Here is a 26,879-nt window from a genome sequence, read left to right as displayed (position 1 = left end):
GTGAAATGTACACCCCTCAATGAATGCCTGGCCAAACGTACCAGTAACTTCCATTAAGGTTTTTATTCCATGAAATCTGAAATAAAACAAACCCCTGGGTAGTCTCCCTGAATTAATTTTAAATTTTTGAAAATCGTCTTAATGAATGTTTAGGTGCCATGAAATATTGCAGCTAATTTGTGCAAAGTTACAAATTTTACAAATTATTCTGGAACTTTCCTTCCACCCAGCCCTACCATATGATGCTTTCACTTATCATATTTAAATTACATAGATGGAAACATAAGCACACAGTGGTTTGTAGCGATATTTGCATTGTGCACCGAAGTGGGCATGTAAAATGGTTAGCTTTATATTTCTGAGAGCATATGCCTACGGTCATAAATGCCTTAAAAGTGGTTGCCAAAGATATACACATTACTTTGGAATGTTGATTGGCTCCCTGAAGCACAGAGGTAGGCAAGAATAGTAGAAATGCTTTTCTTCAAATTTATTTTTATATGTTTTAAGATATACTCCTGTTATTTTTAATTACATGAAGGTGTGGTATGTGTATGACTGTGTGTGTGTGTGTGTGTGTGTGTGTATACAGATGCCCAAGGAGGCCAGATCTCCCTGGATCCGGTGTTAGAGGAACTTTTGAGCTACCTGGTCCAGATGCTGGAATCTAAAACTCGTGTCCCTTGGAAAATCAGCATTACTTTGCTAATTCAAATCTCCAGGTCCAATGTTTTTGATTACATGTGTGTGTGTGTGTGTGGTGGAGTAAGTGCAAATGAGTTCAGGTGCTTTTGGAGGCTAGAAGTGTTGGATCCCTTGGGCCTGGAGTTGTAGAAGGTTGTGAGCTGGCTCAAGAGGTCATTGGTCGCAGAATTCAGATACCCTGCAAGAGCAGTAGTTGTTCTTAACTGACAAGTCATCTCTCCAGCCCCAAACAGGAAAGACTTTTGCTTTAATATTCACTAACTGACCTTCTATGATGTGATGGTTACTTTCCAATTTAAACCTTTCCTTTTTAAAAACAAACTCTCAATATGAGCTCAGTCTAGCCTCTAAGCCATGATGCCCCTACCTCAGCCTCCCAACTGCTGGGATTCTAACAGAACCTTTAGAAGACTCCATATTTGTCTCACCACTGTGACCAGTAGCATCATTCTCACCTTGTTTCTTGGAGCATCATTGACAGAAACCCTCCAGATCCATTTAAGCACCTTGTTCTATAACCTAATCTGTTGGTTTTTGAATCCCACTATGGGTCACATGTCAAATGACCTTTTTATTTCCCATTCAAGTTTCTCCTCAGAGCTGTTTGTGTTTATAGTGACATTCCCTTATTAATGACAGTGCAGCCTGCAGAGTCAATTACAATGCATTTAATAACTTTCAGATTTGAGTCAGACATTATAATGGAAATGATAAAAGTTATAAAAATTAAAATGCACCATCTCTCAGTAACTGGGTAACATGATTGAGCAATTTGGCCTCTGGTGACAAGTTAAGTGAAGTTTCATCTCCTGTGAGTGTTTGTAGAATCTGATTGTAATATATATAACCAGTACCTGGTCATTACCCTTGAGAGATTGATAGGACCAAGAAGTCCTCTTGACCACAGTCTTTCTACCCTTGAACTAGAGCTTCCTGTCCTCTCTAGGGTGTCCAGGGCTGAGAGCCTCGGATTCTGTTTCCTACTCAAGCAGGGACACACATACACAACAATGAGTTGTGTGGTTGACCTGTCCAGGTTGGTAAGGTCATTGACTTTGCACCTAATGCTCTTGCTTCAAGTCAACCCTTGCTTCTGTGTTTCTTAGAATTTGAGTAATAATATGAAGCAGTGGGTGTGGAGGGTGGAAATGTGGGCTGCTCCTTTATTGAACAAGTGGAGCACAAAAATAATGTGAGGATTACAGTAGAAAACATTTCAGTAGAAAAAAAAAGGGTACATGGTTTATAACATAGGAAAATATATTGGCTGTGACCGCAAGCTCTGGAGTATCCTCCTGCTTAGACCCTTTAAGCAAATTTAGGGAGTTTATTAATATTGCTGAATTATATCATGAGTTAACTAGTTCACAACAATATAACATACAAGGTGATATCAGAACCAAATGAGTCAGCATGCACAAAGTGCTAAACCCACAGATGAAATTTAGAAAGTGCTCAATAAAATGAACTACGATTACTATAATAATTATCTGACCCACTATACTACCATCAACCTCATTAACTAATCTTAAAAGGAATTTAAGACTGAAGGCTTGTGGCCCCCCAAAATTCACATACAGAAGACAAATTCCTGGTAGGATGGTTTAGGGGATAGAGATGTGGGGGGAGGCAAGATCATGAGAGCAAAGACTTCATTATAGGCAATGGGGTTCAGAGTTCACTCTTGGGGCTGGGTGAGAATACAGAGGGAAGAAGACAGTCTGTGACCCAGTAAGCAGGCCGTTAGATGCCAAATCCTTGAACCCACATGAACTTAAACTTCCAGCACCAAACTGTAAGAACAAATTTATAGTGTACCCAAGCCAGTCTATGAAACTCACTTAGCAATGCCCAAATGAAATACTGCCTGCCCTTTGGAATGTCCTTGAGGAGTGCCTCTCTATACCAGAGCCAACCCCGCACAGCCCGTGCAATGCTGTTTCTGAGAATCTCTTTATCGCATAGTACCAACAAAGAATCTAATAACTAATCCGACTTCTACTTATACTGCACTTCTAGGAGGTTCAGAGTCTAATACCGTCCAGGTTAGGTACCAGAAAGTAGTCACACCATCTACATTTTATTGTATTATTTTGTCCTTAGATTTCTTTTGCTTTCTGTACATATTTTTGTCCTTTCCAACTGTATAACCCCTTATTTCTTGTTTTATATTATGTGTTTGTACTTTGGGAGTTTAATGAAATGAGATGCGTACTAGAAACTAGAAACTGATGGGATGCTGAAATTCAGGCTGTGTATCTCAGTACAAGATCACATAAACACAGACAGCAGAGAAAGCAATGCAAAGGAAGCAGAAGGCAGAAGAGAAAGCAGGTGTGTGTGGCTTACAGCTGTGGCAAGTGGCTCCTGTGTACCCTGTGTTTGTGCAGTTACAGTAGAAGGTGCTCCAAGACTGAGAGCACTCGCCACCGTGCTCACAGGAGTTGGGCAAACACCTAGGAGAAAGAGAAGAAGCTTTTAATCATGATGAGATACAACACAGTACTGATCACTCTTATACGGTCATGTGAAACACAGATGCCAACCCTGTGGAGGGTAAATTCCACATGACTAAGGGCTATACAGTTTGCTGTTGAGAGACACTGAGCTGACAGAACTAAGCCTTGGGCCATTAAAGGCATCTGGGTTTGGCCAGTGCTCAAATAGCTCTGACTACTTAATCTTAAGCATGTCTCAGCATATCACAGCTCTTTATTTTCCCTAAGTGACACGCCGTGTCATGACATCGATACTAGCCAGAATATTAACAGCTTACATGAAAGGGTGTTCCATCATTCTGAGTTACTACACTGCTTGAATATGGGAAGGAAGATTGACTGAGGAACGGATAAAGAAAGAGGGAAAGGAAAGGAATGGCGGTCTTTCTGTCCTCAATCTGCAGGACTAGAAATGTCCAAGAATGCTTGCTATACATTCATATATGCCAGGCAGTGTTGGAGTGTTCTCTGGTGCTGGACCTAAATCAAAAGGACTGCTCGGTTATTGTAAATGTCCAAGAGAAAGAACTGGTCTACTCAGTAAGTATGGAGCATAGGAGGCTTACCTCTTTGAGGTAGCTCAATTCCAGTATTAAATCATAATGCATCCTTTTAATTACAACCTATGTTTGAGAGGCTATATCATGAATAATTCATTTAAAAAAAAGAGGATCATTTGAAACTAACAGGGAATAAAAAACAGAACCTAGCACATCATCTAATCTGAATCCAGGCTTTGAAAAGCTGTGCAGGGCCCAAATAGGTCAACAGTCAAAAGACTAAAGAATTGTGTTTAATTAAAATATTTCTTTTCAATTCATATGCGTCACTTGACCTTAAAAAAATCATTGTGTATATTAGCTGAAAAGAGCATGATGCTACAAATAAAAAAACTGTTATATAATGAAGCAGGTTAACATATGTATCATCTCACATAGCTAGTTAATTTTTTAGGATTTATTTTATTTTAAACTGTGTGTGTGCATGCGCGCACATGAGTGCAGGTTTCTGAGGAGGCCAGGAGAGGGCATTGGGTTCCTGAGAGCTGGAGATCCCCATGGTTGTGGGCCACCTGAGATGGGTGTTAGTAAACCAACTCTGTAAGTCGACCTTGCTTTTAACAGATAAACTACTCTCCAGCCCCTGGCTACCTAATATTTCTCATTGTTTGTTTGTGCGGCGAAGACATCTAAAATCTATTCAGTTAATATAATTTTCAAGTACGGTATGATTTGTGTCACCTATTGCCTGTACCTTTACCATCAAGCTCACTATCATTTCTCCCAAGGTGAATAAGTCATTAGGAAGCAAATGCTTCTTAAGTTGTGTGGATCTAAATAAACCACTTTTAAAATTAAAGGGCCAGGCGTATCTTTTGACATCGGGACATAGTGAAGATGGTCTGGGCCATCTGGGGGAAGGAGCTGAGGACTTTCTGCTGTAGACTGAAATACTCCTATTGGGAGAAGATGATCCACAGTCTTCTCAGCTTGGATAAGCGTTAGCTAAGTTGCTATAGTTTCTGAGCTGCTTTTTCCCTAGAGCATTTCCTCTAAAAGATATAAATGAATGAATGAATAAATGAATGAATGAATAAATAACCTTTCTGTTGTGAATTAGTTCTTGTTCCCTTTGAGGAATAAATCGTCTCCAACCTTTTACCAGTTTCCTGACCCAGGAGGGGCCCCTGGAGGACAAACCACTTTGAGATACTGGGATGCAGATACCAATAGCAGAACCTGTATCCTCTGTCTCCATACAAGGATAGGAACCCAGTGAATTTCCATCAACACTGACTAGCAAACAAATGTGACAAAATCACACTGCCAATCACCTGTTAGGTGATTAAATTGTTTGGATCTGAGGCAGGATGGGAAGATGGGAGGAAGGAGGGGACGCTGGAAGGAAAGAAGCTTGTCCTGGAATCTGTGTTGTTTTCTACTGATTAAGAGTCAAGATTTCAACACAAGTGTCAAAGTCAGAATTTCATAAAGGGCCAGCAAGATGGCTCAGAGGCTAAAGGCACTTGCTGCAAGCCCAATGACCCGAGATTGATACCACGGACTCACACAATGACCAACAAACACAGGCACACACATATACATCCACCTGAATACACACACACAAATGTAATTTTAAACTTTCAAAAATTTATGTCGTGCTTATTTTTATAGACACATCCCAAATGAAAGTTTTACGTGCTTACTCAGGGCAGAATGAACACGCCTTCAAGTCTAATGGTGTCTGCACTCCTCTCTTCCTTGATCTTAAATAACACACCTGATAAAAGTTCACTTGCAAAGGAAGATAATTTAGCATAAGAAAAATAAATAAGCCAGCTTGTGTAGTTTTTCAGGGAGGGGAGGAAGAGAGGATTTGTTTTGTTTTATTTTGTTTGTTGGGTATTTTTTGGTTTTGTTTTGTTGTTTGTTTGTTTTGTTTTGTTTTGTTTTAGGACACAAGGTTTCTCTGTGTAACAAACTTAACTGTACTGGAATTCACTCTGTAAACCAGTCTGGCCTCAAACTCACAGAGATCTGCCTGCCTCCAATTCCTGAGTCCTGGGATTAAAGGTTTGTGCCACAGCTGCATGGCTTGCTTTTTGTTGTTGTTGTTGTTGCTTTTTTTGTTTTGTTTGTTTTAAATTTGCTGTGAAGTACATCATTTGAGCAACATTACTTAGGAAGCTACAGAATTATTCTTGTGTGTGTGTGTATGTGTGTGTGTGTCTTTGTAAAGACACTCTTTCCTCTCTCTCTCTCTCCTCCTCCTCCTCCTCTTCCTCCTCCTCCTCCTCCTCCTCCTCCTCCTCCTCCTCCTCCCCCAGCTCCTTCCTATGTCTTAGGCATATATTGTCCTCATGTGTCTGTTTCTCTCTAAACACCAATACTTAGAGCTAACATGTCCTATTGTTTCCCCCTCTTAAAAAACACATTAGCTCCATCTAACTCTGACTTGTCCCGAATTCTTTTCAGCAGTGTAGTCAAACTCTAGCTTCACAAAAACTAAGTGGAGGTCCCTTATGGGGGTGTTCCTCAAGCTTCTGCTGGCAGTGAAATGTCTCCTCATTGCTGATAAAATTGCATGATTTTAAAATCTGTGTATGTGTGGTCCATGGTGTGTCTGTGGTATGGTGTGTGTATGTAGTATATGCATTTCCATGTTTTCAGGTGCACCTGCACATATGTGTGTACACACATAGCTGTGGAGCCAAAGGGTGACACTGATCTCTTTCCTTGATGGCTCTTCATGTATGTTTTTCTCAGACAGGGTCTCTCACAGAACCCAAGTTCATCAGCTGAGTTAGACTGCCTAGCCAATGAGCTCTAGAGACCAACTTGTGCTACCACCCACCCCAAATGCTGAGGTTACAGAAGTGTGCCACCATGCCTGGCATTTTACAGAAAGTGAGCTTGAGACCTCCTCACACTTGTGAGGCAAACACTTTACAGACTGAGCCATCTCTCCAGCCAAACATCACATTTGAATGAAAATGTCAGAGGTAGCATTTGGTTTAGAGGCACTAGAGTGGCAATATCCCTAACCCGGGTAAAGTAATAGGAACAGAAGACATTTGTGAACTTCTAGTTTGACTCGAATAACTCCCCAGACCCCTGACGCCTTTCAGAAGTCAGAGTGGATAATATATTGAGACCAAGGCTTCCCATGGTCTCATCCATTTTCAATTAAAGAAAAATAAACTACAGAGCCTGCCAGAACATATTTAAGGTGGACTTTCTGCCTCCTCTCTGATCAGAACTGAAGCAGGAACCTGATGCTTTGCTTATAGGCTTTTTCCAATGTTAGCTGAAAATAGTGCTATTGATTTTTTCCTTGATTAAAAAATATGATGCCCACTGTTCACAGAACAAAACAATCCAAGGCAGGAGAGAGTTCCCCTGTAGTCTCACTACAAACATGACCTTGTGGTCATAAATACAATCTTTATCTTTTTTGGTGGTGGAGGGGGGGTTGTTGATGTAGACCAGGCTGTCCTCCAACCCACAGAGATCTACCTACCTCTGCTTCCCAAGTGCTTATGCCACTACACCTGACACTCAAAGACAATCTTAATGTAATTCTTCTGCTGTTTGGGGATCAAAACATAGATAGATAGATAGATAGATAGATAGATAGATAGATAGATAGATAGATAAAGCCTATACTTCTACAACCATTAATTTCACATTTTTAGTATTCTTATAAATTGGCAGGAACCCATTCAGGCACACTATCATAATTTAACTTTTAAACATTTCAGCTCAATGACAATCTAGTAAAAAAGGCATTTAAAAACTATCAAGACAGTACCAACCTTAGTTTATAATCAAATCGAAAATGACAACAGAGGTGACCTTTCTTTAAAATTTCTTGGAACAGTTTCAATGGTTTTGTCTAAAATCCAAATGAACAAAAAAGCCTTCAATTGTCATGGTGCATGGGCTGTTTCCTGTTGATCTTCTTCCAAAGGCTTACTGGGCCCGTTTTACTCCATTCAAACTAGACAGGTGAGGCTTTTCATAATTGTAAATAAAATGTGAAAGACTGAATTGTGAATTTTACTAAACTCATTAAATGGGAATGTTCGCCAGCTTGTAACCTATGGCAATCTGCACTGCATGGCGGAGCTCTTGTCCTGACCAAGGACTCTAAACAAATGCGTTGTACACTTCCCTCTGTGCTAGCCATTCCAACACAAAGTAAAACAATCCATCAACCCATTTTCTCAGGCTTCTAAATCTTTCTCCTAGACATTTCCATCACTATTTTCATTGCGTGTGACTTTGAACAAACACATCCATCGACATTCTCAAACCTGAAGTGACAGGCAAAATTTTCATTTAGCCAGATTCTCTGTCCTGCACAATCTCATTTTCAAAGGCTTTCATAGGCTGTAATGCTCGGCTGGAATGAATGATGTTGAATTTAGATCTAGGACATTATCGCATTCAGGGGAACTAAACATTAGTTACCCATAGGTCTCCCATCCTCAGAACAGTAACTAATGAGAACTTCCCCTCACACAACTCCCTCCCCGAGCTCCTCCTCACAGAGCCATGCTCTCTGTGCCACAAGAGATAACTTGTCTTCACATGCTTGGAACAAACCTGCTGGAGGCTTGGTGGACTCGTAGGCTTCCGTGGAAAAGAGGAGAGCAAGAGTGGAGGACTATGGGGAGAAACTCAGACCCTGAGAGGGACAGGATGAACCTAGCTGGAAGATGGTTCGATGATCTTGGGGTTAAAATCCAAGAAGTGGCCAGTGCGCTGCTCCAGATTTGGGGACAAGAACAGCTGCTGATCCTACCTTAGTAGAGTCTCATGACTTAGGAAAACACCTCTTTGTGTCAACAGAGGATGAAGAAATCACATTTGGAGGAGAGAGCGCACATGTGTATGTAAAAAGCAGGAAGAAGACTTTACTGAATATGGGTATGAGGATGGTATAGTTATCTCTTTATGGACACATGTGAATGTGTATAATAAATCAGCACGAAGGTTGTGTGAGGAGTTTCCAGTCACGTGACTGAGCATATACATGTGTGTGTGTGAAACACGATGTTTGAGGACTATGTGAGTTTAAAGCACATGCATGAAGAACCATGTGTACACAAGTGAGTGAGTTTGTATGTATGATGTACGTATAACTTTGATCTTTCTTAAACCTAGCTACACTTCTTAAAAAGTAAAAAAAGAAAAGATTGCATTATACTAAGTTCCCATCAAATTTTAATGTTACCACTTATTTTAAATTATGTTATTAAACCATTAAATGATATTTATTATGCATGGATGAAAGATTACCCACCCATAATTCTAATGTGTACCCAGAGAGGATGCATGGCATCCCAGGAATAAAGATCTGGCTTCTTGGCTCGGGGGCTGGGCTGTTTCCCTGGTCAACCTTACCTCTCCACGCATCAATTTCCCTATTCCTCAGACATAGTCACTGTCAAGATTATGTGAGGGTAGATTTAAACACTTAATAGCATTATATGCTTAGTTCGAGGCCCAGTATGTGGATTTAAATCTGCAACAGCGTGACATTCCACCGAACTCAGTAATTAAAACTAGCATCCTTGGTTAGAAGCACGGCTGGAATGACTCCTTCACTACAGTTGTCCAGGCCTACCTACAGTTTTTAATTATTACTAGCTGTTGGTTATTGTGTCAGAAGGCGTTCATCCTCTACAATTAACTCTCGAATCCTGCTTGCCATGCCCTGTGCCCATGCTCCTGCTGAGTTTATGGGGTCATGCTCACACCTTGATCAATACAACACCTCGAGCATTCCTAGTGGCAGTGAGTCTCCTACTCCCACACAGAAGACAGTAATGGGACGCGACAGTACCCATTAGACTAGGCACAAGCCATGTTCCCCTGCCTCTGAATATATCCACCTATCAGGGTATCTAAAGCCAGCTTGATAATCAACCACACAGGTCTCTGAACCTAATAGTCAATTTTACTGTTTGGGTAACAGACACAGTGTGTTGATTTTAATGACACGTTTTGGTACATTTATGCCCTTCTAGAACTATAACAGGATAGGGAAGTTGATCCAATGGTTAACTTGCTTACTGTGTAAGCATAGTGACCTGAGTTCAGATTCACATAATCCCCACAAAGCTGGATGAACCTGATAGCATTTCTGGAACCCCAGAAATTCTGCAAGAGGTTGCTAAGTGGAGATAAGAGAGTTCCTTAAAGCTCATAGTCCAAACAGCAAGAGAGCCTGTCAAACTCGAGGTAGAAGATGAGAAGGGACACCCGGGTTGTCTTCTTAACTCCACATGCTTGACATGATATATACGTATGTGCCCACACTCGCACACAAATGCACTGTTGCTCACATATTGTATACACACACACACACACACACACATTAAAAACAAGTGAAAGTAAAACCATGACAGCATGAGCATCAAACCTTGTAGGTTGGTAGCATGTGTAATTAACAGTCATATATCTTACACTTATTAATTATTATTCAAAATATATTATACAAAGAAATTGCTACTTTTTTAGTATAGATACAATTCATTTCTGATATATCAGTAGTGCAAAAAATACATACCAAAAGTTTATTATCAACATTTTGGATAGGTCAGTATGGAGATGTGCGGCTGTCCTTACCTGTCTGAAATGCCACATGAGTCTATCTGAAGGTCACTGAAGTTGCCAAGGGACCCCTGCTGAACTGCAATCAGATCTACCATTTTGTTGTTGATGGATATGAGTCTCATGCATCCTTGAAATCCACCTACTGGGCTCTTACACCTTGATCCAAAGCTTTTGTCTGGGCAACCTGATAAGAACAAAGCAAAGTGAATCCATAGTGCAATATTAGAAAATCAGTATTCAGGATCACAGCAGAATCTAGATAGACAAATAAATAAATAAAACAGACATTTGATTATCTTCTGCATTAGAAGAGAGAAATAAACCCGCTGGAACCATTATTGGCTTCCTCTAAATCTATGCAAAGTGTTGTCTTTATTTCCATAGGATTCAAAGGAAGCCTCTAGAGTGGTTATAATTGTGGGCACTGATTTAGCTTAATCTAAAATTAGAAGTTTAGCTATTGGATCCAAAATACTAAATGTGCCAGTAAGCAGTGTCAAATTTCCTATAGCTTAAGAGGGAACTTAATCTTTAAACTGGAAAACTCAAAACATGAGCTAGGATAAGTGTACACTGAAGACAAGAAAAGATAAATCGGTAATAATGAGATGCCTCTGCACTTAAAGCTAACTATCTGAGAAGGAGATATATTGACATAGAATAAAATTACCAAGTCTTTATTTGATTAAATACTTTATTTCCTTATACATGTAAGAGCCACGTATATTTTTGACAAATACAAATGGCTAAATGTCAAAAAATATTGCACTGTTTGATTTTATTTATTCTTTGGCTCAGCAAAGAATGTCCTCTTTATGCCCATTTTTTCTAACATTTAAGATTTGTTCTCATTATTTAAATAACAAATATAATATTAGCCATTACTGTCTGGGTTTAATGATGTTCTAAATGTTTATTCAAGTGAAGTAAATAATTTTATGGAGTATGAGCACATATATTTCACTTACAGATTTTCCATCAATCTTTCTTTGCTGCTATGGCTGTCAGCCATGACTACGATTTCACAGAATTAGAAGGGAAGCAGCAACTTCTTAATTCCTCACTGCTAGTTTTCCACCTGGAAATTTCCATTACAATTCAATATTTTCACCAAGGATATCTCTCTTTAATGCTTTCTTTTCCCAGCAAAATACATTTATGTGGCAAGGGAAGACCGATACTATTTAAAACTATTAGCAGGCACTCTGAAATATGCTATTTTGATTTTAATGGAAATTTCAAAGTTTCAAATTTAATATATCAACAAAAGGCCATCACAGCTTTTTTGAGTAGTGATTTGAGATACACAGTAATGTTTGCATTTCCAGTAATTAAAATTCTTCCGGACATTAGTACAGTGTTGTGTAGCTATATCCTCTTATGTGAATGCTTCCTGCAGGGAAGAGGCAGGCTTACAGGACTCAGCAATCACACAAAAGTTGAAAGACCTCCCCCCCCCCCCGGGTTATACAAGCAGCAAGGAAAGTGCTGGGGGGAGGTGGTTCTGGTGGAGCTGCCTGGAAGTTCTGAAGGTAATTCCAGAGATACAGTTTCAGTGGGTCAACATCCATGGCAGAGTTAGCATCTGTGACACAAGTGCCTTGGAGCCGGCCATGTTCTCATAAAGGGCCCCAGTAGACCCAATGGTTCACAGCTACGCTTGAATTGAATCATTTCTTTGGTCTGTTGTAGGTCCCCTATTTGGAGCAAAGCGACTTTTTGCTCATTTTTCCCAGGGAAAGCCACACTGCGCACAAGATTATCATAGTCTACTTGGCCTGTTTCCAAACGGCAGGAGAGAGTAGAAAGGGCAATAGCTCATGGACACGTGACAGTTCCAGTACAGCAGGAGCGTAAATACTTGGCTACTTTCTTCTGTGGCTAGTGTTGCCCAACACCTCCCAAACTGTGTAAGAATGTATTGAATCATTAAACCTATTAAATCTCATCTGCAGGAAGCAAGGCAAGACAAACTCAATCACAAAGGAAGAGAATAAAACTGTAGACAAAGCCAAGAGTCAGATCATGGGCACATCATATTCCTGGATGCAATGTTCATTAAGCAAGGAATTCCAAGAGTAAAGAAGGGTTCTATCAGGTTCTTCTCATTAGTCTTTGAAAAGGCAACCGTGGGCTAATATAGTGGAATACCAGGGAGAAGGCGAATACTGTGAAAGCTCGTGAAAGTTCTAAAGTAGGAAGATGGCCGGAGAATTCTCTATGCCGAATTGATGAATGGATCCATTACCAGAGGCAGTCATTGTGTTAAATGCCTCTGGAGATGACACATAAATTACCAATGGATGTTGCTTTTCCTGGAGGGAGATGCCATTTCATGGTGGACTGACCTGGTCCTCAGATACCTGATACTTGCTTTTTGGACAGGGAACTAGAACGTGCATACTCTGCCCCTTGTTGGCACCCCCAGTTTGTGATGCATGCTGTGCTACCCATCAGAAAAAAAAAAGATGACATGAGAGGGAACTTATAGAAATTAGCCATGCAACTATCTTCCGTGCAGAGAACCAAGACTTAAAACGTGAGGCTGATAAATGGTCAAAACTGAGCAATGTCCCATGGTGCCCTCTGATTTTTTGAAAAGCACTCAATTGAAAGAAGAAAGGTGAAGAGGAAAGGGAGCAAGGTGATGGATAAATCGTGAATATTTTGTGTTGCATACAGAGTTCTGCTCTTTGAGAAGGAGTCGTCCATCCTAACAGCCAATGGGGCAGTTACTCTGAAGTCTGCAGAGCGGGGACAGAACCCAAGCTGTTGGGGCAGAATGAACTCTTCCCAGTAGAGTATGGCAGTTAAGTCAGTGTGACTGGATTTTGACACTATCACTTTGAACTTGCAGTTGCATTTGAAGACAAACACAGGAAAAGTCCATGGCGGACTTCTTTGTAAAAATATGCATGAGAACTTTTGGATTTTTTAAATGTTTTTAGAGGGGTTGAGAGATAGATCTGTGGGTAAGAGCATTTGTGCAATCATGAGGAAAGAGTTCAAATCCCCAGCAGTCCAATAAAAACTAGGCATGGCATTGCACATGACTTTTACCCAAGCACTATGGAGACAGATGGAGATAGGAGGATCCCTGGAGCTTGCTAGAGAACAGCCTCTCTTCCGGTTCAATGAGAGACCATGCTTCAAAGGAATAAGATTGAGAGCAAGAAGAGAGAATGCCTGACATCCTTCTTTGGCCTCCATATATATTGGGGGGCACCTGCACCCGTGTGTGTGTGTGTGTGTGTGTGCGCGCGCGTGCACATGCGTGTGTGTGTGTGTACCACATTCACACTCTCAGACACACAAATACATCAAAAAGTCATTGGTATTGCTTAAATGTACATAAGATCTAAAACAAGGACAATAAAGAAAACTTAGATATGGGGTACACAGTAAAGCTCTGTGTAACTTTGCAATATTTCAATAAATCTTGGTGAATCTAAACCATTTTAGAATAGTACAGAGTGTGACATGTATATCATAATAAACAAAAATTATAGCATGCATATACATCACTCTCAAATATACAGCGTGAATAAACACAGTAGCCAGAGAAAATGCATCAAATAGCCAAGTATTACTAAATCTGAACACAGAGGTCATAAAATGCTGTAAGAAAGACAATTCCATTTTCATGATTTATTAACAGTTTTATCCAAGCTTCTGTTTTTATTTTGTATCCTTTAACAATATGCTTGGTGGGTTACTTGTATTATCTCTTTCTCTGTTCTAAATCTTTTCATTTCAATTGAAAGCTCTGGGTTAACGTATTCCATATACCTTACTATTGATGAAGAAACTATGTTCCTAGGGTAATCTCAAAATCCATCATGTTTTGTAAAGCAATTTAGTCCATAGATGAACAAATCTCAATTTGGGAAGCAATTATATCATTTAAAATACTATTTTGCTGCTTTTTGCAGTATTGGATTACATGATTTTTTTCTTAAAGATTTTACATTAAATTGTGCATACATATATGTTTCCGTGTGTGTGTATATAAGCATAGGTACCACAGAAGTCAGAAGAGGGTGCTGGAGTCCATGAAGCTGGAGGAACAGGTGGCATGAGCCTCCATATGGTTGCTAAGAGTTAAATCTGGGTCCTCTGCAAGAGCAGCCAGGGAGTCATCTCTCGAGGCCCTTGCTTTTATCTTCCTTGTTTAACTTTGTTTTTATTTGTTCTTTAATTTGCATTTAACCTCTGGTGAACTGATTTGTGTCTTTATAACAATTTTTAAAAATCATTTTCATTTCATTGATAATTACTGAAATTGAAAATCATTTTTCATATCAAAAATGATTCTAGAATTAGTTATTATTTTTAAGATTTATTTTATTGTTAATTTTGTGTCTGAGAGAGAGAGAGAGAGAGAGAGTGTGTGTGTGTGTGTGTGTGTGTGTGTGTATGTGTGTGAGGGTGTGTGTGTGTGTGTGTGTTTATGTGCGTCGAAGATTGGAGGTATCTAGGAGGTAACTCCTAGATCTGAAGTTACAGGCAGTTGTGAACTACCTGACCGGGGTCTGGACCAGAACTCTGATGCACTAGAAGAACAGTATAAACTTGAACCACCAATGCATCTCCCTGGCCCCAGAAGCAACTAGTAAACTGTAGTCCTGCAATAGCCAAACAGCAATATTATGGAGAATGTGATGACATAATTATGTCTTGCTACCGCCTGCACTCCCTATGTCGAAGAGCCTAGTATTTTCACTTCAGTTGTAAAAACTCATTTTTATGCCACAAGTCTGCTTTGCCAAGCTTTTATTTCAACCAACCATCCATAAGATGGCTAAACAGTTCATTTGTTCTGTTCCCTAAGGAAAAGGCTGATGCTGAAGGCTGCTGTCCTGCTTTTATCAAATGCGCCAGTGTATTTGTTTTTCTTCAACACAAAGATCGAGTTGCTATGACTAATTAGGCTAAATTATTTGTCCATTGGCATAATATTGAGTTCTGTACTGGGCAGTGGGGAAGCAGCAAGAACCCTCTAGGGGAGCTATGAGTCAGATCAGAGAAACACCGCAGTGACATCAACCCATCAAATCAGAGGACGGTGTACAAGGGCCATTGAACACTAGAAAAATCTAACAAGGCTTGAAAGTAAGAACAGAAGAAAGTGACCTACTTAAAATAAATCTCATTATAAAAACCATAAGCATAAGGAAGTCTGCCTTATAGGAATTCATTTTAGGTCATAATTTGTCATTTTGATCCACTCAATATTTCCATGTTTAAAGAGAGTTAAAAAATAGTCCTGGGTTAGCAGGGTTAGCACTGATCAAAGCATGTGAGACACCATCCCCAAGACACAGAACTGGGAACACAAACATGATCCTATGGACCATATGACCTGACTCCGTTTCTCACCTCCAAAATAAAAGATGCCTCCGGAATTAACCTGCTCAGGCCCCAGCCAATGAGAAGCAGGGGTGACGTGTCCATCCACGACCACACTCAGGTGATTCCTTTTAGCAGACAAGGAGACAGAGTGCCACTGGCCATCATCTAAGCCAGCACCTGAGGGGAGAAGTAGAGGAAAAGCTTTCAATAGCAAACACAAGACAGTCAGTGGTTCATGAGCAGCAGTAGACATTTCAGATCAACTGCAAGGCGTGAATGTACTGAAGATTCACCTTCTCTGGGGGACACATTACAAGACACCCATGGATGCCTGAACCCCATATGTACTGTGCCTTTTTCTGCATATACATAACTATGATAAAGTATAACATACAAATTAAGCATAGCAGTAGTAACTCAAGACTAGAATCAAAAGAATATACCGTAAGCATCATTTAAGCCCTACGAACTGCTTACTTCTGGGATTTTCCATTTAGTATTTGCAGATTGTAATTGACCACAGTCACTGAAGCTATGGAAAGTAAAGGCATAGATATCAGGATGTCATTTGAATTGTTCCCCATACCAAATGTGAAGGATATGCCTACAATCCCACTGCTTGGAAGGACAGGTGATATAGGAGAATTAGGAGTTCGAAGCCAGCCTAGACAACATAGTAAGTGAGGGAGAAAGGGAAAACAAAGGAGGAAACACACACACACTCACACATACAAAGAGAGAGAGACAGAAAGACAGAGAGAGAGAGAGAGAGAGAGAGAGAGAGAGAGAGAGAGAGAGAGAGAGAGAGAAGCATTTAAGGATGTGGAGCCCTTGCACAGTTAAGCAGCTAAGTGGACTCAGTGGGTTTTCTCAAAAGAGCGCATGTTGTTGGAAGGGAAAAGTGGTTGTTGGGAATGAGGAAAGAAAAGGGGGTAGATTTGATCAAAACACATTTTACATTTATATGAAGTTATCAAACAATAAAGACATTAAAACCATATATTGTATACTAAATATCTTTCAAAAGGACCCCACACAGATCAAGCATAAGGTTGTGTACATAGATTTGACCTAAGATTGCTGGAGAAAACCTCTGTGACCAGAGGCTTCACAGAAACACTTTCCCTCTAAGAGTAACGGTCTGACGTCAGCTACATGGAATGTATTTACTATGACTATCAAAGTAATGAAGAATTGATTCTTCCTCACCCCCGCTCACTCGTGCTCTCACTCTCTTTGAATGTGACACACACATTTCCAATTAGACTTATGTAAATATAATACGACCATGATAAAGGCCAAGGAGCTTCCAATGAAACCCAGTCTCTCGCTCTTCCTCCTGAGGAAGGTGACACTCATGTCATTGCCCTTCCTCTCAAAGGCAAAGGACATAATAGCTGTGTCCAAGGTGAAGCAGGGATAGGGAAGCTGAACTCTCTGTGGTGGATTTGCCAGTCTTACAGCCAGAGACCACCCAAGTCAGCAAACCAAAGTACAATCATCCTGTGAAGACAGGGAGCCATTTGTAATCGCCTTATTAACCTGAGTGAGTTTCCCCCACAATTGCAGTGTGAAAGGGCACCAAAGCTCTCTTAAATTGGTCACATTGTTCTGTCATGCATGTACTAAAAGGGACACAGATCCTACCCAGGGTTAAAAGCACACTGTCCTATCATCCAGGAAAGTTATTTTCCAGGAGCCAATTCTGGATTGCTATGTGAGAGATACTTGGGCACAGCAGTGAAGAAGGCAGATTAGATACTTACTAAAAAGGCTATTTCTGAGAGTGGACTCTACTGAAAAGACAGAATAGAGTTATAAAGCTCATGACTAAGATTAGAGTAAATTATGAAAAGTACCCCATTTGTCCTTCCAGCATGACCTTTAGGAGTCTGCACTCAGAGTGGCAAACCTTTGTTTACTTACTTAACCCATAAGTGCAGGTGCTTCCAGCTACAACTCTGGTCCCCATGTGTCCTCTAACTTGCCCACCAAGCACAGATGTGCCAAAATGAATGGCTCCAATCTGTTGTTTCTCCTTAGGCTTTATTTTTTCTTAGAGTTTGCTTTTCCTTTTTCTTTTTCAATCAATTAATTAATTTTTAAAAGAAAACAAACTATATTTTTTTCATTATACATACCAATCCAATTTCCTACTCCTTCCCCTCCTCCCATTCTCCCCACATACCCTCCTGCCCCACCTACATCCAATCCTCAGAGAGGGTAAGGCACAAACAATGCTTTGGCAAAGGTCCAAGGTCCTCCCTACTATATCTAGGCTGAGCAAGGTATCCATTCAAAGAGAATAGGTTCCCTAAAAGCCAGTACATGCAGCAGGGATAAATCCTGGTGCCACTACCAGTGGCCCATCAGTCAGCCCCAGCCATGCAACTGTTAGCCACAATCAGAGGGGCTAGTTTGGTCCCATACTTGTTAGTTCCTAGTCTGGCGGGAGTTTGTGAGCTCCCATTAGCTCAGGTAGACTTTTTCAGTGGGTGAACCCGTCATGGTCTTAAACTCTTTGTTCATATTCTCTTCAACTGGACATTGGGAGCTTAGCCCAGTGCACCGATGCCAGTCTCTGCCTCTGTTTCTATCAGTTGCTGGATGAAGGTTCTATGGTGATATTTAAAATATTCATCAGTCTGACTACAGGGCAAGTCAAGATTGGGTCCCCCTCTCCTCTAATGCTTAGGGGTTAGCTGGGGTCATCCTTGTGGATTCCTGGGAATTTCTCTAGACCCAGGTTTCTTGCTAACCCTATAATGCCTCCCTCAATCAAGGTATCTCTTTCCTTGCTCTCATCTCTGTCCTTCTTCCTTCTAGACTATCCCATTACCTCATGTTCTACTCACCCCTCCCCTTCTCCCCTTATCTATTCACCCCTCCACCTTCTCTTCTCCACCCTCCCCCATGCTCCCAATTTTGTCAGGCGATCTCCTCTGTTTTGACTTTCCAGGTGGATCTATTCATGTTCTTCTTGGGATTCACCTTATTACTTAGCTTCTCTAGGATCATGAACCATAGGCTCAATTTCTTTTGTTTATAGCGAGTATCCACTTATGAGTGAGTTCATACCATATTCATCTTTTGGGGTCTGGGTTACCTCACTCAGGATAGTGTTTTCTAATTCCATCCATTTGCATGCAAAATTCAAGATGTCATTATTTTTAACTGTTTTTTTTAAACTAATGTGTAAATATGCCACATTTTCTTTATCCATTCTTTGGTTGAGGGCATCTAGGTTGTTTCCAGGTACTGGCTATTACTATTAATTCTGCTATGAACATAGTTGTAGTATGGTTGAGCATCTCTTGGGTATATACCCAAGAGTGGTATGGCTGGATCCTGAGGTAAGTTGATTTCAAATTTTCTGAGAAATTACCATGCTGACTTCTAAAGTGGTTGTACAAGTGTGCATTCCCAGCAGCAATGAATGAGTGCTCACCTTACTCTACATTCTCTCTAGCATAAGCTAGAGTTTTTGATCTTAGCTATTCTTACAGTTGTAAGATGGTATCTTAGAGTTGTTTTGATTTGCATTTCCCTGATGGCTAAGGATGTTGAGCATTTTCTTAAGTATCTTTTGCCCATTTGAGACTCTTCTGTTGAGAATTCTCTGTTTAGTTCTGTACCCCATTTTTTAATTGGGTTATTTAGAATTTTGATGTCTAAATTCTTGAGTTCTTTATATATTTTGATGATCAGTCTTTTGTCTGGTGTGGGGTTGGTGAAGATTTTATCCCATTCAGTAGGCTGACTTTTTGTCTTATCGACTGTGTCCTTTGCTTTACAGAAGCTTCTCAGTTTTTAGTGATCCCATTTATTAATTGTTGTTCTCAGTGTTTGTGCTACTGGGGTTATATTAAGAAAGTGGTCTCCTGTGCCCGTGCATTGAAGAGTACTTCCCACTTTCTCTTCTATCAGGTTCAGTATGGTCGGACTTATATTGAGGTCTTTAAACCATTTGGGCTTGAGTTTTGTGCATGGTGATAAATATTGTTCTATTTTCATTCTTCTACATGTTGACATCAGGTTATGCCAGCACCATTTGTTGCTTTTCAAACACTTATGCTGATGAAATTTCTAGTGGTCAAACTCTCCTATGATTGTGAGTGAATGAGTACATGTGCCTGCACCCATGTCTGTGAATGTACATGCCACATTGTGCTCATGGAGGTCAGAAGGTCTTGGGTGTCAGCTCTCCCCTCTACTTGCTTACGAGTCCTTTGTTGCTCACAATAGCACATGCCAAGCTAACTGACCTGCTAACTACTGTGGATTCTCCCATATTTGCTTCCCTTCTTGCCATGGGAGAATTAGGATTACAGACATGTACCACCACATCTGGTACTCTCAGGAATTTAGACTCAAGTCCTCACTCTTGTTCTGCACATGCTTTATCCACTGAATAATCGCCCCAGCCCTGATTTTGGTTCCTTCTTTAGTTACAGAGTTTGATATGCAGCCCAAGATGATTTCAAAATCAGTATCACCCTATGTCATCCACCCACGTGCTGGGGCTCCAAGGTGTGTACTGCTTTGTCTGGCTTGCATAATGATATGTTTCTAACACATGATAAAATGGATTACTATAAAATCCATGTTATATCAAGTACAGCTAGGGACTGAAGAGATGGTTAGTAGTTAAGAGCATTGCCTGCTCTTCCTGAGGACCAGAATTTGATTCCCTGCACCCACCTGGTACTTCATAGTCATCTGTAACTCCACCCCTAGAGATCCAATCCCTCTTCCATCCTCTAACGACCCTTCATGCACAAGGCACACAGGAATACATGAAGACAAAACATCCACACACATAAAATAAAAACTGAAAATGAAACATTAAAAAATGTAAGTCTACTAAGCACATGCTTATGTCTTATACGGATTTCTTTGTGCTGTAACCATTTCCAAAAGCTTTATGTCTGTTCTCATACTTGTGGAATTCAGACAAACCCTGCAGAGAGATTATAGTGGTCCAAGGATTGTGCTTTGTGTAGCTGTGCCCTGGGCATCTGCTGACTGGGCACGGGACAGAATTAAACCAAAGGCTGGGGCAGGCCTTTGGAACCTTACTTTTCCATATGGAAGCCAAGTTAGATTATGAACAAAAGATTGGCAGGACACCCCACGCTGCAATTTGGCCCAGTGAAATGCAATCATTTAACTGGCCAGCGGGTTAAGAACTGGGGCCACACTTCCAGAGAGGCCTTTAGAAAGCTGAAATTTGGTGTAATAGACATCACTTACCTGTGGAGTAGACGTATTGCCTGTCAACGGGATGGATTGCTCAAATTAAAACATGAGTGATCCCTAACATATTTCGATTAGCCCTACCTACTAAATCAGACTCCACTTCTCTTTCCCACCTCCCAGTCTGATAGGAAGTGTCCCCTTTGAAAGCCACACTACAGTTAAAGGGAGGAACCATGCAACTTGTTCTTCTTCCTTATTAATTATATTCCCTAACTCAACCCTATCGCTGCTTTATTAGTATTCTTCTCATTGCTGTGACAGAATACCAGGCAGCAGTGACTTAAGAAAGGAAAAGTTTATAGGACTGAAAAGATGACTCATTGGTTCAGAATGCTTGCTGCTCTTCCAGAGGACCTGAGTTCATTCTCAGCACCTGAACTTGGTAACTCACAATCTACTATAATTCCAGATGTCCTGAGAACCCTCTTCTGGCCTCCATGGCCACTTTCACACACACACACACACACACACACACAGAGAAACACACAAATCCTTTTTAAAAAGAAAGAAGGTTTATTATGGTTTATGGCTAGCTGTCATGGCAGAATTCCTAATGTTAGGCGTGTATAGCTGGGATTATTCTCATTCTAGTAGGAAAAACAAAATAAAACAAATCAACAAACCAAACCCAGAAAAAGATCATACCCAAGGTAACCCTCAACAGCTCAGATTCACCATCCCACTTCCTCCAATCTTCCCTCCAGAGTCAAACTTTACACAATGCCAAACACCACCCATAGCTGTGGACTAAGAATCCTAAGCCATGAACCGGTGAGGGACATGTTTCACACTGAAACTATTACACCCATCACTAATAATCCCTTTTCCATCCTGAGCAGCAAGACCATGGCCATGAGGAGGCAAGTACTCTACCACTGAGCTATAATACAGTCCCCACTCATCTGGGGAGTAAATACATTGTTGCTATATTAATAAAGTAATAATTGCAACAATGTTCTTGAGTAATGCTTCGCAAGTACTGCTTGGTGCCTTCTATGTATTATGTATTTTACACCACAATGGTTATTACCCTTGTCTTAATTCTGAAGAAAATGAAGCTTTGGGAGACTCAATGATTATCATGGGTGCTTTCCAGCTAGTAAGCAACAAAACAAACCAGAAACCCTTGCCTGACTCTAAAATCAACTATTTTCTCTGCCTATAAGGCAGGTGCTCTCATTATTTTTCTTCACGTCGGACAATCCACTTTGAGAAGGGGGAAAGGCAGGGCTGGCAATCAGGCATGTGGCTACGAAGAAGCTGAGCCGTGAGAAACTGGCTGTCACGAAGGGCCAGGTGAAGGACCTGGAGCTATCTCACTGAACATAAGACAACTCCCAGAATGCCAACATCAGTAGCTATGTGACAACAGGATCAAGGGAAGAAACCAAAACTATTTCTAGGCTGCCTGTAGTGGTGCATGCCTGCCTATAATCCCAGCACTTGGAAGGGAGAAACAAGAGAATGGCTGTAAGTTCAAAACCAGCCTAGTCTACATAGTAAGCTCCAGGCCAGCTAACAAGGTCTTTTCTCAGAACAGCAAAGGAACAAACAAACAAAAATACTACTATTTCAAATTCTTGGTTGTATACAACCCCCAAAAGAAATAAGATTAATGTATAAACAAGAGGCATACTAAATTTCTCCCTCCTCTAAATAATGTGAATAACTACTGTCACTGTTTAAATGTTTAATGGCCCATTGCAGGTTAATTATTTGAAAGATTAGTCTCCGGGTGATGCGACTTTGAGGCTGTGAAACCTTCAAGAGGTAGAGCCTAGCTAATGGAGGCAGGTCACCAGGATCTTCTTCTGAAGGCTAGCTGTAGAACAACCCCTAGGTCTGGCCTCTCTGCTTCCTGACCAGATGTGTTGTTAACAGGCTCCTGTATCACACATTCTGTGATAATGAAGCCTGCTGCTTCAACATGCCTTTCCTGGGATGATGGGCTGAAACTCCCCAAGGCCATGAGCTAAGCCAGTCCTTCCTCTCTTACATGGTTTCTGCCAGGAGTGGTGATGCCAGCAACACACACTAAAATGGCCACTGCGATGATTAATTTCTCTCGTGTCCGTTATTTCATCATCATTTCTTCCTTTCATCCTTCTAGATAACGGTTACAAAAATACCAGATCATAGACTTATCCCCACTTCCCAAGAGCATTTCATCTACAGCAAATGTTCGCTTTCTAGACACACCAGTCAATGAACATAACCCCAACTTGTATGTTATTCTCAATACGTCTGCATTCAGTTGCTCATGTGAGTCTTCTTGCAATGAGCAACAGTCTCAAGGTGCTCAAATACCAAATATGTCCAAGGTGGAAGTATTTGCATTTGCAGGTGGTGGAAAGAATGGAAGAATTGTTCTAGAGCCTTCTCTTCCTCAACCCCTGTCCCTGGGTCAAACCATATAACTATTACACAGATCATAGCAGGAAGTGAGAAGGCTTTTATCTGCTTTCTCCTGTGTAATCTGCAGGCCTGTCGTAAATTGCTATAGAAACAGTCCAACAGCTCAGCTGCTCTCAGCCTCTGCTTAGACTGTAGCAGGCATCTAGAAGGGGAGATAGATAAAGAAAAGCACTAAGCCTGCCACTTAGGGAAGATCCTCTGCAAAGGGGCAGGAGGCAATTACATGTATGCCATCACTCAAGGAGCCCCTGACGAGCGGCGCCCATCTCCAAATCTATCTCAGCGCTCTGAAATCACAGGACTCCTAGGTTTACTAACTAGCGTCACTAGCCAGAATTAAGGACCCAGATCACTAGATAGCTCCTGTCAGGGGGAAAATATAGAGGTCATTGGTAACTATCACTTCAGTGGAGGGCAGGAGTTTGAAGGTGACAGGTGTACAGGGTGACGAGGGGAAGAGATTAAGAAGGAAAGAGGATGAGGTGGGACTAAAGAATGGTTTCTATTTCCATCCATTTGCCTGCAAACTTCAAGAAGTCCTTGTTTTTTACTGCTGAGTAGTATATGTATATATTCCATACTTTCTTCATCCATTCTTCAATTGAAGGGCATCTAGGTTGTTTCCAGGTTCTGGCTATTACAAACAATGCTGCTCTGAACATAGTAGAGCATATACTTTTGTTGCGTGATAAGGCCTCTCTTGGGTATATTCCCAAGAGTGGTGTTGCTGGGTCCAGGGGTAGGTTGATCCCGAATTTCCTGAGGAACCTCCACACTGCTTTCCAGAGTGGTTGCACAAGTTTGCATTCCCACCAGCAATGGATGAGTGTACCCCTGTCTCCACAACCTCTCCAGCAACTGAGACTTCAAGAACAATGGCAACGGGTTTTTGATCCTACTGGACCTATTGGTTTCGTGGGAGCCTAGGCAGTTTCGTGGATGCTCACCTTACTAGACCTGGATGGAGGTGGGTGGTCCTTGGACTTCCCACAGGGCAGAGAACCCTGATTGCTTTTTGGGCTGACGAGGGAGGGGGGCTTGATTTGGGGAGGGGGGAAAGGGGAGGCGGTGGTGGGGAAGAGACAGAAATCTTTAATAAATAAATAAATTAATTAAAAAATAATAATAATAAAAAGAATGGTTTTTACTGGGGGAGACACACCAAGAGGGCTGTACCATTACCAGGGACACCAGGATTGCAAATGTCTACCAAAACACACACTTCAGACAGCACAAGCTATTACCACAGGCAACTTCTGCTCTGGGGCCAAAAAGCTTGTCCACAGGGCTGATTTTTCCAATTAGGCAAAAATGCTAAGATTATTGAAGGAACTCCAAACTTGACAGCAAAGAATTTCATTTCCAAAAAGAAAATGTGACTGCATTGTTATGTTAGGTCCTTGAAGGCATCTGGATGGGTTTTGATTTGACATCTCTAACAGTGACAAGGGCTGAAAATACCTTGTGTCATGAGGGATTTCAGAGCCCTGCTAGAACGTCTCATGATTTAGGCTAATATACTACCGTTAATATTTCAAGGATGGCTTAGGTTCACGTAGTATTTTCAAATAATTCCAAGTGACAATTTGCCCAACGGTACACTCCATTACAAATTTATCCCAATAATTCAGATATTTGCATAATTCAGTTCTTCCTCCATATGATTTAGTTTCTATCACTAGGAAAAGTGAAAATAATTTTAATTTCTCAAACCCTTAGGATTGTTAATTTATATGTCTAATAACTATGGATGTTTAAGTCATCCCTATTTAATGAAAAGATTTAGTGTAGTATAGTACCCCAAATGACCCCTAGTGAAAGGTCATTTCCTACGGGAAAAGAAGCTAACCAGGCACCAACTACCATCTAAGTAATTCATTTGTAAGCTTGAAAAAAATATTTGCTCCACTGAAATTCACAAAAATTAACATATATCCCATAACCTACTTGGGGTGCACTTACTAAGGTTTGACATCCAAATCAATAGCTGTAGGGCAATGGCTTGAAATACAGTCATGTGTAACTGTTGGATTGGTATTATGTTGTAGCAAATCTTTTCATTACATAAGGATGGCTTAGACTTCCATAGTTATTAGATATATAATTTTGAAGGAAACTGAAAAAAAAGAGTGGGGAGAGTTGGTGGCCAACGGTTGCTATTTTCAGTGTCATTTATTTTACCACCCTGACACTCCTAGTTAGATTCCTTATTCTAAGCTATGAAAATAATCATATAAAGTCACATGATATCATAATGGATTTTGCCTTGTCCGTGTTCAAACATTCATTTAGAGATTTTAAAATCACTTAGGGTATTCTATGCAGAGCTATACCTAGTAATTTATTAACCACACATTCCTGAAAAGAGGTTGGAAGTGAGCTAGCTTCACACAGCTCACTACAGTAATGTTGTACCGAAGCAGTTTCTTTAAGATGTTGAAAACTAGGCTTGGCTGTAACCACTTCAGAGGATGCTAAATGCATCACAATACTCTACACACTGGTGACAAGCTTACATTTTTAGACTCTCATTTTAGGAGTCTCTTAATTATTCATATGACACTGATTAATTTATTTCCTTTGGTCCAGACTACAAATCCACCACATTGAACATTACATAAAAGTAACAGCATAGTACTTCTCAAAAATTTTAATTTATGCTGACTTTCTAACACTGTAACTTAAACTGTAGTGATGCAGGAACATGAATGGCAATAAAAATATACAAACAAAGGATCCCTGTGCTGGCTGGTTTTATGTCAACTTGACACAAGCTGCAGCTTTTGGAAAAGAGAACCTCAATTGAAAAACCGCCCCTATCAGATTGACCTGTGGACAAGCCTGTGGTCCGTTTTCTTGATTGATGATTGATGTGGGAGGGCCCAGCTCACTGGAGGTGGTGCTGCGCCTTGGCTAGTGGTCCTGGGTGCTCTCTGAAAGCAGACTGAGGAAGGCATGAGGAGAAAGCCAGAAGCAGCATTTCTCCATGGCTCTGCATCAGTTCCTGTCTCCAGATTCCTGTCCTAACTCCTCCGATGATGGGCTGTGATGTGGGAGAGTAAGTGAAGCAAACCTTCTCCCCTCCTGGTTCCTTGTGGTCATGGTGTTTTCTCACAGCCTCAGAAAGCCTAACTAAGCACCATGCTAGCACCGATTTGTATACATGCTTTTCTTATTAGTTTCAGACTCCATTTTAACTTTTCTCATTTTTTTCCTCTCCTAATCATATTCTATAAATGTTGGTCATGGTTAATATATAGGAATAGTACAGTACCATCTATAAATTGTTTTTAAAGGTCATTTATTAAATTAATGCAGCAGTTTACCCCAATGTGACCTCTAGCTGCCAGGAGTAGATGCTATACTGTCCGTGAAAAGCTCTGCTGGAGATTCCTTGTTGAGAGCTATAGCATTTTAATGAAGAGACAAATATATCCCTCACTCACAGCTCTGACTTAGATTGAACATTAAGTTTCAAGACACATATAAAGTCGCCTTAATTATATTACCTCTAATTGATTAAAAA

The 26,879-nt window shown here is 40.7% G+C and overlaps 1 protein-coding gene across 6 annotated transcripts in view; it reads right to left on the bottom strand.

Annotated features, from left to right (window-relative positions):
- Nucleotides 1-26,879, bottom strand: part of Cntnap4 (contactin associated protein family member 4) — a 274,903-nt gene that overhangs the window by 77,127 nt on the left and 170,897 nt on the right. For 5 of the 6 annotated variants that reach the window (XM_050144152.1, XM_050144155.1, XM_050144157.1 and 2 more), the window contains 3 exons: nucleotides 15,707-15,856; nucleotides 10,340-10,511; nucleotides 3,055-3,161 (listed from right to left, as the gene is read on the bottom strand). In XM_050144152.1, the coding sequence (XP_050000109.1) occupies nucleotides 3,055-3,161; nucleotides 10,340-10,511; nucleotides 15,707-15,856 (429 nt within the window). The remainder of the gene's footprint in view (nucleotides 1-3,054; nucleotides 3,162-10,339; nucleotides 10,512-15,706; nucleotides 15,857-26,879) is intronic. The other variant, XM_050144156.1, reaches the window with a different exon arrangement.

Source organism: Alexandromys fortis, unplaced genomic scaffold (genome assembly GCF_014885135.2).
Source record: "Alexandromys fortis isolate MF-2015 unplaced genomic scaffold, M_Fortis_MF-2015_v1.1 scaffold_1, whole genome shotgun sequence".
Lineage (NCBI taxonomy): Eukaryota > Metazoa > Chordata > Mammalia > Rodentia > Cricetidae > Alexandromys > Alexandromys fortis.
Note: the sequence above shows the minus strand (reverse complement) of the source record. Positions and strands in the feature narration are given on the sequence as shown.